The sequence below is a fragment of the Eutrigla gurnardus genome (genome assembly GCF_963514095.1).
Source record: "Eutrigla gurnardus genome assembly, chromosome: 18".
Classification (NCBI taxonomy): Eukaryota; Metazoa; Chordata; class Actinopteri; order Perciformes; family Triglidae; genus Eutrigla; species Eutrigla gurnardus.
This window is the reverse complement of record NC_139929.1, coordinates 15,276,131-15,294,237: the sequence shown is the minus strand read 5'-3', so window position 1 is coordinate 15,294,237 and position 18,107 is coordinate 15,276,131. Positions and strand designations below refer to the sequence as shown.

General features: G+C 41.1%; 2 protein-coding genes across 3 annotated transcripts in view; one reads left to right on the top strand and one right to left on the bottom strand.

Annotated features, from left to right (window-relative positions):
- Positions 1 to 1,334, bottom strand: part of arhgap29a (Rho GTPase activating protein 29a) — a 31,258-nt gene extending 29,924 nt beyond the window's left edge. Inside the window, exon 1 of the mRNA XM_084034347.1 lies at positions 1,162 to 1,334. The gene's annotated coding sequence lies outside the window, so the exon portion shown is untranslated. The remainder of the gene's footprint in view (positions 1 to 1,161) is intronic.
- A 2,148-nt stretch (positions 1,335 to 3,482) lies between these two features.
- Positions 3,483 to 18,107, top strand: part of prkdc (protein kinase, DNA-activated, catalytic subunit) — a 29,027-nt gene continuing 14,402 nt past the window's right edge. For both annotated transcript variants that reach the window (XM_084034346.1, XM_084034345.1), the window contains exons 1-41: positions 3,483 to 3,749; positions 4,621 to 4,697; positions 4,779 to 4,883; positions 5,146 to 5,220; positions 5,403 to 5,511; positions 5,605 to 5,717; positions 5,828 to 5,927; positions 6,036 to 6,091; positions 6,375 to 6,405; positions 6,486 to 6,643; positions 6,764 to 6,910; positions 7,050 to 7,214; positions 7,366 to 7,534; positions 7,652 to 7,701; positions 7,861 to 7,962; positions 8,359 to 8,508; positions 8,748 to 8,857; positions 9,034 to 9,193; positions 9,334 to 9,420; positions 9,516 to 9,635; positions 10,015 to 10,171; positions 10,292 to 10,401; positions 10,829 to 10,916; positions 11,034 to 11,197; positions 11,277 to 11,429; positions 12,711 to 12,818; positions 12,909 to 13,135; positions 13,401 to 13,495; positions 13,707 to 13,809; positions 14,052 to 14,185; positions 14,323 to 14,550; positions 14,702 to 14,928; positions 15,009 to 15,217; positions 15,409 to 15,541; positions 15,792 to 15,950; positions 16,186 to 16,389; positions 16,511 to 16,699; positions 16,922 to 17,026; positions 17,148 to 17,315; positions 17,513 to 17,640; positions 17,834 to 18,041. In XM_084034346.1, coding sequence (XP_083890472.1) covers positions 3,587 to 3,749; positions 4,621 to 4,697; positions 4,779 to 4,883; positions 5,146 to 5,220; positions 5,403 to 5,511; positions 5,605 to 5,717; positions 5,828 to 5,927; positions 6,036 to 6,091; positions 6,375 to 6,405; positions 6,486 to 6,643; positions 6,764 to 6,910; positions 7,050 to 7,214; positions 7,366 to 7,534; positions 7,652 to 7,701; positions 7,861 to 7,962; positions 8,359 to 8,508; positions 8,748 to 8,857; positions 9,034 to 9,193; positions 9,334 to 9,420; positions 9,516 to 9,635; positions 10,015 to 10,171; positions 10,292 to 10,401; positions 10,829 to 10,916; positions 11,034 to 11,197; positions 11,277 to 11,429; positions 12,711 to 12,818; positions 12,909 to 13,135; positions 13,401 to 13,495; positions 13,707 to 13,809; positions 14,052 to 14,185; positions 14,323 to 14,550; positions 14,702 to 14,928; positions 15,009 to 15,217; positions 15,409 to 15,541; positions 15,792 to 15,950; positions 16,186 to 16,389; positions 16,511 to 16,699; positions 16,922 to 17,026; positions 17,148 to 17,315; positions 17,513 to 17,640; positions 17,834 to 18,041 — 5,544 coding nt within the window. In that variant the 5' untranslated portion in view covers positions 3,483 to 3,586. The remainder of the gene's footprint in view (positions 3,750 to 4,620; positions 4,698 to 4,778; positions 4,884 to 5,145; positions 5,221 to 5,402; positions 5,512 to 5,604; positions 5,718 to 5,827; positions 5,928 to 6,035; positions 6,092 to 6,374; positions 6,406 to 6,485; positions 6,644 to 6,763; positions 6,911 to 7,049; positions 7,215 to 7,365; positions 7,535 to 7,651; positions 7,702 to 7,860; positions 7,963 to 8,358; positions 8,509 to 8,747; positions 8,858 to 9,033; positions 9,194 to 9,333; positions 9,421 to 9,515; positions 9,636 to 10,014; positions 10,172 to 10,291; positions 10,402 to 10,828; positions 10,917 to 11,033; positions 11,198 to 11,276; positions 11,430 to 12,710; positions 12,819 to 12,908; positions 13,136 to 13,400; positions 13,496 to 13,706; positions 13,810 to 14,051; positions 14,186 to 14,322; positions 14,551 to 14,701; positions 14,929 to 15,008; positions 15,218 to 15,408; positions 15,542 to 15,791; positions 15,951 to 16,185; positions 16,390 to 16,510; positions 16,700 to 16,921; positions 17,027 to 17,147; positions 17,316 to 17,512; positions 17,641 to 17,833; positions 18,042 to 18,107) is intronic.

Here is an 18,107-nt window from a genome sequence, read left to right as displayed (position 1 = left end):
GCCAAAGAGAGAGAAGACTCTTAATCCTGATGAGAATGCATTACCAGCCGTTTCACATTCACCCTCACAGCAACAAGTACAGTTGGACTGTCCTTCATCCTGCTTCACTTTCACTATCAATGTTATTGTCGACAATATTCTACATGTGGATTTTCAAAATTTAAATTGTAGTGAACCTGCAGAGCGTTTGAATGGGTCAATCAGATGAAAACGAGGGGTGCAGGTTGACAGTTCATGAATAGTGCTGCTGTCTGGCTGCAATATTACGCAAGTTATGTACTATTTTTGAACAATCAATGCGCGAGGTGAGATGGTCATAATAATTATATAACAATTACAACCCAGGACGTAACCTGACAGAGCAAACCAGTCTTTTACTGCGACTTCAGTGAAACGTGGAGTTATCAAACATCGGTCTCTCAGTGTGGCTTTAAATAACACGCAACGCCCGACACAGGACGCTATTCAATTATCATTTCACAACTTCACTAAATTGATTTAGAAGAAGAAGAAGAAGAAGAAGAAGAAGAAGAAGAAGAAGAAGACAGTAAAGAAAGGAGTTAAATATAGGTGGTCCACGCGCACCTCCCCGTGCTCAGATAGCAAACGTAAAGAACGCGATACTGCTGCTTGAAAATCCCAAAGATGTGATGACTTCTAATTTATTACTAAATAAAACAAGACGAACGTAATCCCATTAAAGACGTTATGATCGTGAAGGTCGGCTGGTTAATTCGGCGTTCATAAAATCCACCAAGCATAATAATATATCGACTTTTACAACCACTTCTCACAGCTGGGTCTCGGTCAGCGTCCGGTTTAACGTTCGCTCGGTCTCTAAGAACTTTATTAACTTTGGCGTTTTGTTGACGAAACACGCGCTTTATGTATTAAAGTGGGGCCGATTTTGCGTGATAAGAGAAATGGAACGTTTTAACGTCATTTTAATTTCCGTTAGGTCATTTGTCGGAAAAAAGGCAAAGCTAAGCGAACGGAGTGCGCGTGAATTTCAATGTAAAAAGTAACGTTAGCCCACGTAATGAAGCGAACTTCACGTACACGGTCTCTGGACATCTCCTCTCCGTTAAATGTTAGCTCATAGGCTGCTATGTATTCCCCAAAACAAACACATGTTACATATTATCAGACACGATGACACACCTGCCGTCGGATCCTGAAACATTTCAGCCGAAAAAGAAGCCTGCAGCGGAAAAGTGTCCGGCGGCCAGTCTTGAGAAAGACGAATTAATCCACAACCACTGGGCTTCCCGTATCTTTCACAGCCGTATCCCCAAAAACCCGTCACCGTCCGGCGCAGCTCCACCGTGTTCACTCGCCTCCTCTCTCCATGTGATGTAGGCGGTAACGTGTAATGTCTATGTGTTAGTGGAGCTCAACAACAGGTGCCTGGAGTTTAACAGCGTGATGCAGCCCACGATTCAACGGTACGCATCCGGTTATGCCTTTCAAAATAAAATCCACTGCTATGACTTTTCAACATCTTGCGGCATGTTGTTGTCAATGTTTTTTTTTTTTTTTATATATAAATAAATAATACGTATCCTTACATCATATACTGTGTCACCAATGTCAAACAACGTACCCTGCGATTTTAAACGTGTACAGTTGACATAAAGACAGTAATCTAAACGTAAAATGGCACGTGCAAACGGACTTTCTGAATGGCGTCTTTTTAAATTTTTACTCTGGACAACAACAAAAATAATCTCTTTACTTCCGGTATTATTCTGAGTGACTTGACTTCTTTCGACCTGAAACCTGTGAAACATATTGAGTACCAATAGGATACATCCAGTAAGAAGCGTTAAGTAGCCCAATCAGCATTTACTTTACCGTACAGAGATAGAGATGCAATACTGCTTGACATCCACTTAAGAAAGACTCTCTCTCCTTTAAACAAGAAATAAAAAGAAATGTGGTAACATATATATGAATCTTAAGATATGCCTCAACTTTATATGGTAAAAAAAAAAGTTCATAAATCTTTCATGCTTTTATCCCGCAGCGTGGAAAAGTGAATCTAGCACTGGAGGTTTCAAGTAGGCTAAATCACATCATTGACATCTGCTGGTGAAATTATTGTACTGCAGTCACATAAGGAAGACGTGAATCTTGATATTTTTCGATTAATAAGGCAAAGTTGTTACGGTATAGTTGTGATATATATTGTTAACTATAACTATTGGTAACTAGTGTGAATCTGATTTTTTTTTCTTTCTCCTTTCCCTTTGTGACCTTTAGCCTCTGTCTCCTTTGTGTTTCCATTGTCACTAATACACAACACTTATAATTTGAAATAATTCTAATGAGAAAATTAGGAGAAAAGTATTAATTGTATTTATCAGAGACTTGTCTGACTTGAAATGTTGACTCAAAATAATATTATATATATAATTTATTCTAGAGTTGCCTATAAGTAACAATTATATTAGTCACAGTTATATAAGCCATTGTGTGTGTGTGTGTGTGTGTGTGTGTGTGTGTGTGTGTGTTTGTGTGTGTGTGTGTGTGCGTGTGTGTGTGTGTGTGTGTGTGTGTGTGTGTGTGTGTGTGTGTGTGTGTGTGTGTGTGTGTGTGTGTGTGTGTGTGTGTGTGTGTGAAAAATTAAACAGGTCATTATCATCATCAGAGTTAAACAAGCAAAAAACCAGTAGAAACCGTTGCAGTGTCTTTCTTTGAGAACTTCATGCTGTTAGTCCTAAAACACATAGGCTATATTTTTATTTATTTAAATAATTTAATAAATATATTCAATTAAATCAATAGATTAATCTGAAGATTTTTGAATTATGCTAAGTATATTTTGTAACCCCCCCCCCCCCCCCCAAAAAAACATCGAAACCCTATAGTGCACTATATAAGGAGTAGGAGATGATTCAGTGTTAGCTGTTTTGTATCCGCCAGTGTGAAATCATAAGTGTTTGGTGTCCTCTAGTGGTCAAAGTGAGAAACTGCAATATATTAAAATTAGTCAAGGTAACGTCATTGTAGACGTGACTACGCAATAGTACTTCTGGTGAATATTTTCAAACGATATTACAAAATATTAGAATAATCGAATAAAACAAAAAGAATATAGCAGAGAAGTATTGTATACTACACTAATAGTACTATTAAGTAATATGTGGAGAATGTTGAGCCAAAAAAATAAATAGAGAATAGATTATATTCAGATATACGTGTACAATGTTTCCTGGCATAGAGGTGCTTTTGATCGTTTTTTAAATACATTTGTTGAACAGTGAGAATTCATTGTTTTTTTCACACAATGAGCACAATGGAACTGGGTAGACGATGCTTATTTTAGTGATAAACCCCTACGTCAGTCCATGGGACTTTTATCATCAGGGCTTTTATTTTGAAAGAAAAAGTATCCTATCCCGATTCTTCCTGTTTGTGGGTGTGTGTGTGCATGCCCATGACAAATTGAATGGCTGTACCCGTGCACGTCTGTGTGTGTGTGTTGTTTAGCTAGTTCCGAGGTCCATTCCCGATTTGTGTACTTATGAGAGAAAATAATGTGGCTGCTCTGATGCTAATGTTAGCTTAAATCCGCGCTGCAGCTATGTCTTCCGAGGGCAACGCCGCCGGAGGCGTTCAAGGGCTGCTTCTGAAACTTCATGAATCACTTTCGGATGAAGACACTCGAGCTGCAGCTCTGAAGTGTCACGACATTGTCGGTGACTTGGGTCAGGAGTGCATGCTAACACCAACCGGGAATGAACTCGGTAAGACATCGAAGTCCGTCAAATACTCGACTCAGGAGCTCCGCGCCGAACTCCATTAACAACCTTGGCAATTTAATGTTTGTGATGCTTTTGTTGTGGACGAGCGTTAAACACGCTGTAGAACAAGGTGGTAAAGGGTTTTGTAGAAGCTACTTGTCAATTCATCGTTCAGAAATAATATCATATTCCTTTATTTATTTAGTTTGCCTGCAGGCTCTTCCGCCAAAACTCACCGCAGTGGGCTGCCGCTCATTCACAACGCATCACAAACACCACGTGACAATAAGCGAAGCTCGCAGGTGTTTACTACATGGCAGTTATGCAAAATTAAACTACCAACAGGTCCACAGCTTAACCTACATAACACTTTAAATCCCCCTTTACTTCATAGCATGCAAAACACAGCATAATGGTCATATTTTCATATTACATGTATGACCTATGACCCTGGTCGTCTCTCTTTCTTGTCTCTGCTCAGCATCTTGTCACCAGAGTGGTGGAAACATCTTCTCCCATCAGTTCTAACTACAGAGTCACTCACTCTTTATCTGATATGTGTTCTCTCCTGCCTTCCCATCATCATTCCAACTAATGTGTTCTTCCCATCATCTAGATTTAGGTCCATATAACTGATCCATTTATTTTTCTGTGAATCTATAGCACATTAGAAACACACAGTTGGTATTTATTTTTGGGAGGCAGAAGCAAAGAATCAATTATAGAGGCTTTAAAATTGCACTGATGTATGAAATGTAAAGTTGCTGTCAATGTGCAGAATGTAGTGTTTCATGATACACATGCCCTAGGTAGCAATGCAAAAACAAATATGAACATTTCCCCCTGACTCCATGTTTGTGTCTTCATCTTGAAGCTTTACAGACATCCCTATTGTTCTCAAAAGACCATGGACTACTCACCTTCCTCAGGAAGTCCCTGGTATCAGATGAGGTAGCTATCAAGGAACATCTAGTGAACAATAACGCGGCACATAAAAAGTTCTGTCGTTGACAGAGACCTCTTGTTTTCCAGTTCCGGGACACCCGAGTTGAGATCTTGGGTTTTTTGGAGAAGTTCTTGGACAGGGTCTCACCAAGAGTCAAAGGTTGGGAGAAGACCTATGCCATTGATATCAGAGTAAGTGTCCCATTCAGAGCCAGATGAAATGTTTGGGGGTTTTTCTAGTGCCAAATCTAAAAGCTTCATTCTACAGCCATTGTAGTGTATGGCTTCATCTGATTTCCACTGTGCATGACAACAATACTGAAAGTATTGCGTACACCTCTCAGTATAACACAGGACAAATGAAGCATTCCACAAACTGGCAAATTGTATACACGTATACGTGTAATCCCACAAATGAATTCTGTAGTTTATCTCCATTTGTCTTTTTGTGCAGGACACATGCATGGCCGTGTATACAAAGGAAAAAGCAGCCAAGTGTAGGGTTCTACTGCTGGAGCTTCTTATTAAGGTCGGTTTCTCTTTGCATCATCTTTAACGTAGTCTGCTAGGCGAGCAATAATGACTGCATTCAGACCGAACAAAAAGACCCACTGTTTTCAATCCCTTCTTCATATGATCCTGTGAGAGTCTGTTTTTTGTGAATATGACTATATGCTGGTTCGACCTTGTTTTCGTTAATACTCTCCACAGGTTCTCCAAATAACCAAGGCTTCCAGTCTGGTTGCAGACCTACGAATCTCCACTATATTCAACAAATATTACGGCGAACTTTGTCAGAAGCACAAACTACCAGATTCAGGTGATTCTTTCCTTGATGCCTGAAACCAAGATTTTGGTGAAAATATCTTTTTAGAATAATTACCTTAACATTTTTAAAAATCTTTTGTTGTAGTCCTCGGCAAAATCTATGAGCTGCTGGGAGTTCTTGCAGAGGTTCACCCCAGCGAGATGGTCCCCAACTCTGATAAACTCTACAAAGCTTATTTAGGAGAGCTAAAAGAACAGGTATGTTAACAGGTGACATGTGTATAAAATGTATATTTTTATGTAATTCAGTGACAACACATCTACATAATTGCTTGTGAATTCAGTTGTTTTGAATCTTTTTATTTCAGATGACCTCTTCGACAAAGGAACCAAAACTTTTTGTTGTAGCTGGATGTTTGAGAGGACTCACTGCTCTAATGGTCAACTTCCCTAAGACCATGGAGGAAGGTGAGATTGTGTGTTTGTGTGTGTGTCCATATTTTTTTGCATTTAAAATACTGTTTGTATGATTAGTGCATGATGGGTGCATGATACACGTACGTCTCTGTCTTGCAGACCCAGCAACGTCTCGGGACATTTTTCAGTACGCCCTGAAGGCAATCAAGCCGCAGGTAAATGTCACTGTCTCTAGAAATCCTTGGCAGTTGCAAATGTAGAGCTGGGACCAACTGGAATGTGTCGGACACATTAGGTGGATAACATAACATCCAGATTAAATTTGGACTGAAACACATATTTGAGAACCCTGAATACAGGATAAGCGGTAGACAATGGATGGATGGACACATATTTGAGAGTTGTTGTGGCACGCTGACTCCTGATGATTTATTTCCTCTTCCATCAAATGTGATACTGTGTAATATGACTCGCTTGTTTTCCCCTCTTTTGCTGTAGATGTCAATGACTCGCTATGCCGTCACATTTGGTAAGGCCTGCCATTTCCAGAGCAACGTCCGGTGAAGCTTCTCGAATTCTTACACCACTTTGATTCTGTTTCTTAAACAGCTGGGCTCAGATTATTCTCCAGACATGCCCCCCAGTTCAGCAGCTGCCTCATGGACCACTACAGAGATTTGTTCGAGGTCATGTCCAAGCTCTGTGGACACATAAACGCTGAGATGAAGAAGACGAGCTACTATGCACTTGAGGCCTTCCTCAAGCAGGTAAACACACAGGCACAGAAAGCACGTAGACCAAGATGATGAAAATAAAACAGTTTTTCATTCACGCCTCATCATTCCCAAACCACTGCTGTAAACGTATTTGTTTTTAATCATTTCAAGGTCGCAATGCTGGTGGCAGACAATATCGAGGAGCACAAAAGCAAGTTGAAGTTCTTCATGCAGAAGTTCTGCGGCATCATTAGGACCATGGACTCAACACATAAGGAACTGTCCATTGCCATACGAGGATATGGATTCTTTGCAGCCGTATGTCAATTTGTTTTCTCTAATTACAGCTGTAAAGGCCAAAACCTATCTTAAATATAACATTTTATATTCTCATATTGTTCGTGTACAATCTTCTCAATACAAAATGCAAAAAAAAAACATTTTCTTTTTTTTATAGCCATGCAAGAAAGTTTGCCCACAAGATGTGGACTTGATGTACACAGAGCTGATTCAGCGCTGTAAGCAGATGTACCTAACAGAGTGTGACGAGGAGGACGAGAGCTTCTACCAGCTGCCCAGCTTCCTGGACTCCATTGCCAGTGTCCTGATTCACCTGGACAAGGTAACGCAGTCACTATAACAGTAGGACAAGCTTCCATTCTTTCCATCCTTATCTGTGCCAATATACACCATTATATCCTACAGTAGCAAGAAACACTCTTCAAGTTCTCACCCGAATGCTTGTCTAATTTGATTTTTGTCCATGGTCCCAGATTCCAGAGGTGTATACACCACTACTGGAGCGCCTCCTTGTGGTGCAGATCGACAGCTTCCCTCAGTACAGCGAGAGGATGCAGACTGCTTGTTGCAGGTCCATCCTGAAGGTGCTGGTGGCCGTGGCCTCTAAAGGACCAGTCCTGTGGGGTTTCATTAGCTCCGTGGGTACGTCCACCATTAGCTGCTCAGATTTTAAGCACATGCTGCTTTTGTATGATGATATTTTTTATCTGAGACGAGACACATAATTGGCCAAAATATTCACTTCCGCTCATTTTTCAGTGCACCAGGGCTTGATTCGTGTCTGTTCAAAACCCATCGTGCTTTCTGAGGTCAGATTTCTGATATTATTATTGTTGAATTTACACCCTTGTCTGCATTTACTCAGCTGAATGTTTTATTTGCAGTTTAATTATTGCTCCTTAAATAAAAAGTGCCAATTTTGTACTGTGTTGGTAGAAGAAATGTGTCTTCTCTCCTTCTTTTCTCAGGACACAGAGTCTTCCCAAGTTCGTACTGGAAAGTGGAAAGTTCCATCCAGTCAGAATTATCTCGCCCTGTTTAAAAGCCTGCTAGACTGTGACCTGCTGAAGGTATAGCAATCTGCTTTTTTTAACGTTTTATTAGAGTTGACTTCAAAAGCTTTGTTTGGACAGCCTGTTATTTTTTCCACATTACATATCATTTGGCCACTAAGCATCCCATTTGAAGACTGTAGTTATACATTTTATAAATACTATCAAATAACCTATTTTCATATTATTATTCATCACCAACTGTACTGCTGTAAACTACTTTGAATGCTTGTAACTGCATGATATAAATTCTACAAAGGCATGTCCATCATTTTGAAAATCAAATATAGCTACATTGTATCCTGAGACAGATTATATTTACTAACCACCACTGTCTCCTCCACTTTGCTGGTTATGCTGCAGGGAAGCACATTTTATTTGATGTCCTTGTCACAATTGTGTCGTCCTCCGCAGGATTCAGGATTTTTGGATGGAGCTTTTGAAAGTCAGAACGCTACCCTCCTATCTTTGAGCCGCCTGCTTTATGATGAGCTGGTGAAATCAATTCTCCGAATTGTGGAAAAACTGGACTTGTCTGTGCAGAAAGTGACAACGGGAGATGAGGTGAGATCCCACGTTGATATACTTAATTGACGGCCATTAAAGATGCACAGGTCAAATAAAAAAATGCAAAGTTGTGCATACAATCAGATTGGCGAGTGGACAAGATATGTGTCCCAGACACCTTTTCCACAGTTTTTTTTTTTTTTTTTTTTTTTTTACATGGAGTAAGAACTTTAATTTAAAAATAATGTTTTCCTCATAGGCTTTTCCTAACATGGCACTTGCCTCTTGTCTATCAGGCTCCAGACGATGCGGCCCACGTCCTGCCCTCCTCCGACCCTACAGCTCATCTGTTGCCCAATAAGATCAAAGATTTCACTGCCTTTATCAACCTGGTTGACTTCTGCAGGTATTGGGACACCACACATGGGAGATCGGTCTACCAGACACTAGAAGGGTCTTTTAAAAATGTCCAATTTAACTTAATGAAACCTAAAGACACCCTCATTGTTATCACCTTTAAACTGAACATACTCTGTGTTCAGACGTCACTCCCAGGTGAACAATGTTTTCCTTTTTTTGCAGCGAGTTGTTGCTGAATAAACACCTGGAGTATTTTCAGTCCTGGATGTATCCCTTAAGCCATGAACTTATCCTCCACTCCATTCGAAATCCACTCGTCAGTGGCTTTTACAAGCTGCTCTCTGTCACCATGAAAATCGCCAAGAGAATCAAGTTCTACCAGGTGATATTTCAACAAGTACAAACTACACTTAAATGCACTGGATTGTGTTCTTAGTTTTTTTGTGGCATAATTACAATACTTTACTGTTACTTGTATTACTAGTAAGTACTCAGTGTAAACGTTCTTCTGTTTTTGAACAGGGAGTTGGTCTGAGCAACTCTACCTCCCCCCAGAGTGACACAGTGAAAAGTGCTTGTTTTGCTCTCTTCTCTAAGTTCGGAAAAGAGGTAACTTCTCTTTATAATATTTCCTGTGAATTAAAATGTGTCATTACTGAGAAGCTTCATGCAGGAGATGTGTGTAACGTGTGCTTTCCCACTAGGTGTGTGTGAGAATGAAGCAATACAAAGATGAGCTGCTGGCATCCTGCCTGACATTTGTCCTCTCGCTGCACCACAGTATCGTAGCTCTGGACATCAAGGCCTACTGTCCTGCTCTAGAGGTGGGATCCTTTAACTTGTTTCATTGTGTTTTTATGGTCAGGATGGATGAAGACAGCTTCCAAAAAAACGTAAAATGCAGATGTACAGATGTTCAGTGCAGTAATTCACAATTGCCAGGACGTACGTGAAAAAATGTGTGTAATTTGATCAAGTAGAAATTACAATTTGAAAATAAGCATATGTCCGCATACCATGTTGTAACTAAGACTGTGTGAAATTGAATACTTGGCTAAAGGTTGTGGATAAGTAATTAAAATAGCTGATAGTGGATAATAAACTGTTGTGTAGTTAGTTCATATTAATGGGTAAATAGTCACTCCAAGTGGTATTACTATGAATGCAAACTAACCTAAACATTGACAACCCCTCTATGTGTAGGCGGCTCTGAAGTTGGGTCTGAGCCATGTTCCTTTGGCCAACGTAGCCCTGGATGCCCTCGAGGAATGGTCCTCCTACATTCCTCTGGCGACAATGCAGCACTGCTACGTGAACGTCCTTCCTCTGCTGGATGGATACTTGAAAACCACCTCCGACAGTAAGCCCATAATAGCATCAGGGGAGGTCAGGCACCTCTGTTTGGTTGGATTGAAATGAAATGATTAAATGAAGATATCGGTCAAATTCACAAAGTCTAATCAGATGTTGTTGACTTCAGACAAAGACGACAGCAACTGGGAGGTCACGTCTTCTATGTCTACGAGAAAAGACAAAGGATACAGCCGGGTGATGACGAGGCTGTTGAAAAAGTCTAACCAGCTCACCACGGTACTGGGTGGGGAAGTGGGAAGACATCTTTCAGTTTTTTGAGCGTGATTTGCTTTTTGGTTCATCATGTTCCAACCTTAATGCAGAAATATGTCCAGTCGTTACAATTTGACTGCAGTTATTGTATAATAGGGTTAATGGAGGGTTAACTTCAGTCCACAGAGCAGTGTGTTCGCTGCATTAGCACATCAATACAAATACAGAAGGAGAACGTGCATGCAGGAATTTACAGACTCCCAAAATGACTGAGGATTTCCTGCAGGAGTCATTTAACTTCTATTAAAATTCCTTATCAAACTGAAATACTTCAGGGCAAGTGCTAATGAATGACCTGTTATTGCACAGTATATGAATGGATACGAGTGTAGTTGCTTCATATTCTTGAGAAATCCTTTCTGTTCGCTTACTGATGACTTCCTCACTGCAGGACGACGCTCCTCTTGCCATGGTGAGGCTCAGGGTGGTGAAGTTGCTCGGTCACCTGGGAGGGAAGCTGAACAGGAACCTTGTAACTGGTAAAGATATCCAGGCTTATCATGCCATGCTCCAGAGTGATGTTTTGAGAACATGTGACCAAGACTGTGAGAATTTAGCTGTTTTTGTTCACAATAGGCTTCTATTTTCACGTTTAGGGGTCTCATCAGAGGAAACGATGAAGAAATTTGTGGCCTGGGATCCTGAGAAAAGGCTGAGCTTCGCGGTGCCATTCACTGATATGAAGCCAGTCATCTACCTCGACCCGTTTCTGCCTCACATCAGTGAACTGGCTCTGTCCACAAGTGACAGACAAACCAAAGTACGTCCACTAACATACTCGGATGTGATGACAATGGTGTCCAAACGATCATATTAATCCAGTCTCTCTTGTGCTGCAGGTAGCAGCTTGTGAGCTTCTCCACAGCTTGGTGGTCTACATGGTTGGGAAGAGCGCACAGATGGTTGAGGGGCAGAAAAGTTTGCCTCCGATGTACAAGTTGCACAAGAGGCTGTTTCCTGTGCTACTGCGTCTAGCCTGTGATGTGGATCAGGTATGTGCTATCCTACAAGATTAAACCCAAAGCAAAACTCCCCAAAAAAGAAAAATTCCCTCATGTCTTGAAACAGGGAGAGACACGTTTAACAGACACAGTTTAAGAATGTTGTTAGATCTTGTTTTAAATACATTTTATTAGATGGTAGTACTCAGTGTAGATTTGAGTTTTTTTGTAGGGGCTAAATGTGATTGGATGGTGTAAGGCACCCCACAATCTAAAATACATATTTTCCCTCTTACCTGTAGTGTTATTTACACTTACGTTTACGTTTATCTACATGTTTTTGGTGTGACATGAGTCTTCCTTCTCTTGAATATAATGGGACAAAAAAAATACATTTGACTCGGCAATGTCTCAAGATAATCCACAGCCCTCGTTTTGAACAATGTCATGTACAAACGAATCGAAAGAAGTCAAGTCACCTTTATTTATTTAGCACCTTTCATACATATAAAAATGCAGCCCAAAGTGCTTTACATTAAAATAAAATACAACAAACCCCTTTAACATCCCCACTCCCCGCACCCTCATTCATGTAACACACACACACACGCTACACCAGAGCCTCCGTTTAAAAGCATCAACAGACTCAGTGGCCCTGAGGCCCTCCGGCAGGTTGTTCCATAGGCGAGGGCCCTAATGATAAAATGAGGCTTCGCCAAAGGTTTTGGTTCTAACACTGGGAACAGATAAAAGACCAGTACCGGAGGACCTCAGGGTCCGCGAGGGCCGATACGGTAAAAGCAGGTCAGACAGATAAGAAGGCCCGAGGCCGTTAAGACACTTAAAAACTAGTAAAAGAACCTTAAAATCGATCCTGAAGTGCACAGGGAGCCAATGCAGCGATTCTAAAACTGGTGTAATGTGAGCCCGCCTTCTGGTCTTCGTCAGCACGCGTGCAGCCGAGTTCTGGAGCAGCTGAAGGTGTGAAATGCTCTTTTTCGGGAGACCAGAGAGCAGGGCAAGAAAGGAGTTTGTACATGAAATTGTGGATTTTCTTGAGTAACTGGGTTATGATTTCTGGAAAGAGAGCACCACAGGCTTAGTGCCATCTAGTTTGTTGACTTTGCCGCTACAGTTACAAACTTATTGAAAGTTGCATGTCTCATGTGCAGCCTACTAGCCTCCACTTGGTTATTTTGGTTTCATATTAGCCGTGGGTTTATTTCTCCTTTATATATCATTGTTGCACACAAGCATGTGAGAGAACAGAACCTGGTTCTTACAGAGAGCTATGTAACGATGTCTACAGTCATTTAATTATTTCTTTACCAGGTGACCAGACAGCTCTTTGAACCGCTGGTTATGCAGCTGATTCATTGGTTCACAAACAACAAGAAGTTTGAGAGTCAAGATACAGTAGCTGTTCTAGAGGCAATTATGGTAAGTTTATGTCTTTTCTAACGTGGATTCCAGAGGATCTGCCTTACCATTTGCAGTACACACATTAGCATGTTTTGTTTTTCTCTCCAGAACGGTGTGGTTGACCCCATAGATAGCACTCTCAGAGACTTCTGTGGCCGCTGCATTGAGGAGTTTGTTAAATGGTCAATCAAACAAACCACTCCCAAGCAGCAACAGAAGAGCCCTACCAACATGAAGTCCTTGTTTAAGCGCATCTACAGCTTGGCTCTCCATCCCAACGGATTCAAAAGACTTGGTGCAGCCTTGGCATTCAATAGTATCTACAGGCAGTTCAGGTACGACTCTTCTCCCTGTTTGACCCTTTATTTCTTCTTCTCTGCAGACCTCCATTTACAGAACTCTAAGCTTGTTATATTATATTGGTGTTATGTTAGTTTGATATTTGAGGTTTGACTGTTTTGGTATTGAAAGCTGATTCTGATAGTGATAAGGTTTTGTCATCCTTATATTTTAGATCCATATTTTCATGCCAAAAAATGTTACCAAAATGTTGGAGCGTTGTACTGTATTTGATCAGTGCTGGTGTATGTGTCTCTGCAGAGAGGAAAAGTCCTTGGTGGAGCAGTTCATCTTTGAAGTTCTCGTCATATTTGTGGAAAGTCTTGCTCTTGCACATTCAGATGAGCGATCTATGGGTAAGTATTCTTCCACTTCAGCTTTATAGGACAGGATTCACTGATTTTCCTATCATTACCATTAGCATTTTATTTTATGGAGATCGTATTTAAAAAGATATTTATGTATTGTTTTATTTTAATGCTGTCATTTTGGGTTCAACGAGGTTCCATCAATGAAAATTCTAATTACATTTTCAGAAAGCTGTTCTTGCCACTCTTCCATCCCCAGGTACATTGCAGCAGTGTTGCAGTGCCATTGATCATCTGAAAAGAATCATCAATCAAAAGGCCCCTAGTCTTAATCAGCACAGTGCTAAGACACGCATCCCAAGGTTGGTATGTGCACGGGTATCAGCTAGATTTTTACAAGGCATGACTCTTCTCATGCCTTGCCTTAGGGAATCTAACTCAACAAAATGACAAGATATAGTTGCTTTGAAATAAATTCAGTAGTCTGGTAAATTGTCTATATGTGTGCCCTCCCCTCAATTACTGCAATGTTCACGCAAAGATAAGACCTTGTAATGTCTGTGTATAAATGCATGTAAAATGTCCCGTCACTATCTCATCTCAGAGGCTTTCCACCTGATGCAAAGCTGTGCCTCTCTGATGTGGTTTTATGGCTTCTGGAACAATGTGGCCGGCCTCAGACAGAGTGTCGCCACAAATGCATGGAACTCTTCTATGAGTTCATTCCTCTCCTCCCAGGTGAGCAATCCAACACTGTTCACCTGATTAATAAACAAACATAATTCAAATCATATTTTTCATAATCAACAATGCAGTACTTAATTTACTCTGGTTATATATGTGAATACATTATGTGATATGTGTGACTCAATTAGGAAAGAAGTCTCCACCTCAGTGGGTAGATGGCATGCTGAAGGATAATGGCCAGGGTTTCCTGATCTCCCGATTCGAGGGGGGAGGTCTCCTCTCTCAGCCCACTCTCAAGGACCTGGCTGGTCCTTTCAGTGTCAGAGCCACCCTGCAGTGGATGGACCTCCTGCTGGCTGCCCTGGACTGTTACAACACCTTCATCCACTTACACATAATCAAGCCTCACATGCTCAGTAGGTGTATAGTGGATTTATTTATATATGTATTACATGTAAAAGGGAACTTACACTGTTGACTTATCCTATAAGCATTATCAAATTAAATCAATGTTTTGGCCCAGCAGATATGACAATAAATACAGTTTTTTCTTCTTTCATGGTCAAGGCTCAAAAGAGAAATCCAGCTTTCTGAAAGCTATACATTTCTTTTTGACTGAGCTGGCAAACCACGAACTGTCAGCAGCAGAGAGCTGTTTCCCTCTCGGCAAGAAGACCTCTCACTTCAGCCCAAGAGAGGTGGACCAATACAACTTCAACAAGTGCACCATCATCGTCCGCCTGCTGGAGTTTGCCACCATGATTCTCGTCAAAGGAGACCAGGAGTTATGGAAGGTATCACTGAATTTAAGACGTTCTAACATTAATTAAGCCACTATTCTTCTTTTTATCAATATTTGTTCATTTATTCACAGCTCCTGGAACAAGACCTTTTTGTCTCAGATTTCTTTGAGTTGACCGCACTGGTGGTGTGTGAGCCATCCACTGTAGGATTCAACATGGCAGATGTGGAGGTAATGAAGAACCTACCAGAAGTGTGTGTTCCTTTACTAAAAGAGCTGCTAGCCTCACCTTACCGCTCTCGCCTTGAAAGCAGTTTGTGGAAAAGAATCTCCTGTAAAAGGTATGTTTGTCATCTTTGACTTTTACTGTCATTTGAGGTAACATGCAATAAAACCAAATAGACTGTACATTTGAACAAACAAGCTCTCATTGTTTTCTGAGGCTAACTCTTAGAGCATTCTCTATGATTGAGCCGTAATGATTGGGATCATAGTAGAATCATCAAGTTTTATTTTCTTTATTAACTTCCAGTGTAGAGGAGTTGTGTGCTGTAGACTTCTACCAGTCCAGCACCCTGAGCCGCCATGACCAGATGGAAATGGTTCTGTCCTCCTGTAAGCAGATCCACAAAGCAGACTTCCTCGGCTCTATTCTGCACAGCCAGGTACGTGACCAGGGACGCATTCAAGCTGGATCATGTGACCATTAATCCACAATAAGCTTTATGTGCCATGCAGTTCAGTTTCATATTAATTAAGCACTCAAAACATATTAAAAATGATCTTAAGCAAATCATTTTACTTTATGTACTGATCACTTACAATAAAAGTAGATCTTAGATGGATTTTTCCTTAGTGTTACTGCATATCCTTCAATAAAGTACACTTTTTGTTGTTGTTTTTGTTGTGCTTAAGGATGCCACCTATGGCAAATCACTTGGGTCCAAACTCCTGATGACCGTCTACAAAGGAATAGCACCCGGTGAGGACAGGAAGGCCCTTCCATCCTTGAACATAAATACCAAGAACCTGGCAGATGGACTGCTTCAGCTTGCTTTCTCTATAAATCAGCAGGTCAGTGCTACCTCTCTTTGGATTAGATTCGATTTTCAGATGAGATGAAATTTACACTACATATGGTGAGTTATTGGAGCTGACTAAAGGAAAAAAAAGTTAGAAAATAACAAATGTAACTGATAAAGTGGATGTATGATGATACGATGGTACCAATATACTAGTGCATACTGAAGTTTTCCTTTTCCATGAGTGTTTCAAAGCTTTCTTGTTGTATATTTGTGTTTCGCTGCAGAGTGAGCAACTGGTGGACTTGTTGTTGAACACCATCATGCTGTCTGTGCCAATTTCTGGAAGTCATAGCAATAAATTCCTGAGCTTCTCACATGGTGAGTACTTCTACAGCCTCTTCCAGATGACCATCAACACTGAGCTGCTGAGGAGTCTGGACATGGCAGTACCACGCCTCATGAAAGCTTCCTCTCAAAACCCCAGCATGGTAACTCTTTCTCCTCTTTTTTTCACCTTTTTGAATTTCTGCATCGTAGCCATGCACCCGTGAAGAACCATTATTTTTCTGCATTTAAAGTGGGTTTTTCTCCTGAATGATTTCTCTTTAGGTGAGTGTGTTGCTGAATGGCATGCTGGACCACAGCTTTAGAGAGCGCTCAGTGAGGAAGACTCAGGGAAAACAGCTGGTTGAAGAGGTGCTAAGAAGATGGAATGGTCTGGAGTCGTGGTGGGAAGGACCATCATCAACTCCAGAGAGCAAAACTGCCACTATTCTGCTGCTTTCCAAGCTCCTGCAGGTATAAGAGAGCTGCCGTTACTTCTGCAATTTCCCCTAGAAAATCGACCTTAATCTCATCAATAAATTAAAGTAAAGTAATACATTAACACCCCTATGTAATATAGTCATTTGTGTGCCCAGGCCTAGGAAACTAATATCCAGTGCAGTACATTATAAGCTTAACCATCTGTCTGATTTCCACTAATGTTACTATATGAACACTTATTCCCTCTGTGATCAGATTGACTCCTCTGTTTGCGTCGATATCAACCATGAAGCATTCAGACCGGTTTTCTCCACTTTCACTCTGCTGCTGGTTGACATGAAACTGCCTCTGAATCTCAAGGTAATGGAGAGGGGTTATGTTTTGACTCCGGGTCATGGATTGCTTCAAATGACTTTACTTTGGGTTACTAAATGAAAGAAAACGTATACGTTTCTTTTGTTGTATTCCCTCAACTCTTCAGAGTCAGGCCCTGCTGGTGCTGCCCTTCTTCACAACGCTGCCAGAGGGGCCGCTGGCTGAGCTGCAGACGGCCCTGGAGGCCCTGGTCGCGTCCCACTTCCCCATGCAGTCAGACGAGTTCGCCAAGGGCTCGCTTCACCGCAACAACTACATGGACTGTGTCCGAAAGGTCAGAGGGATGCAGATTTACGATTGATAGACTTTTCTTTCTTTTTTTTTTTTTTTTTTTCTTTTTTTTTTTTACAACAAGTGTCTCAGGTTGTCAAGAGACAGGTTGCAAGTTTCCATGTGAGCATAGCCATGTAAGAAGAGTTTTACTTGGCAGATTGTAAGGTTGGACCAATCGTACATTTCTTTGTCTTTTAGTTGTTGGATGCCCTCGAGCTTTCTCAGAGTCCACTCCTGCTCAAACTGATGGCAGGGATTCTGTGTCGCGATAGAAAACACATCATGGAGGAGGCCTTCCAAACCTGTTTCCAAAGAATCGCTAAGCGGTTAGTAAAGCCTTTTCATGGGAGACCATAAGGTTACACATAAGGTTTATTTCTTTCTTACTTGAATTGAGGTGTAAGTAATTTAAATTGTGTAAACACACTATTGTTATATTCCCTTGCATTATTTGGTTGGACAGGAACCACTTGTTTTTTGTCCACACCCGTGTGTTTGTCGATGTCTGACTACATGTAGGTCAAGCAGTGAGCGGCAGCTGCAGCTACTGTGTACAACATACGGGGTGATCCAGCAGGGTGACGTGCCGATGAGCTCCATGCTGCAGGCCATGATGGAGAGGGTTCTGCTCCCTCTCACCTCTCACTGCAGCACCAAGGCCCTGAATGACTTCTTTGTGGCAAATGTCTCCGACATCATTGTTTTGCTGCTCAGCCGTTTCACAAAGGTCTGCTTCTTAACATCGTAGCATTTGAAGGAATGTTATGAAGATGAACGATAAACACTTTAATAG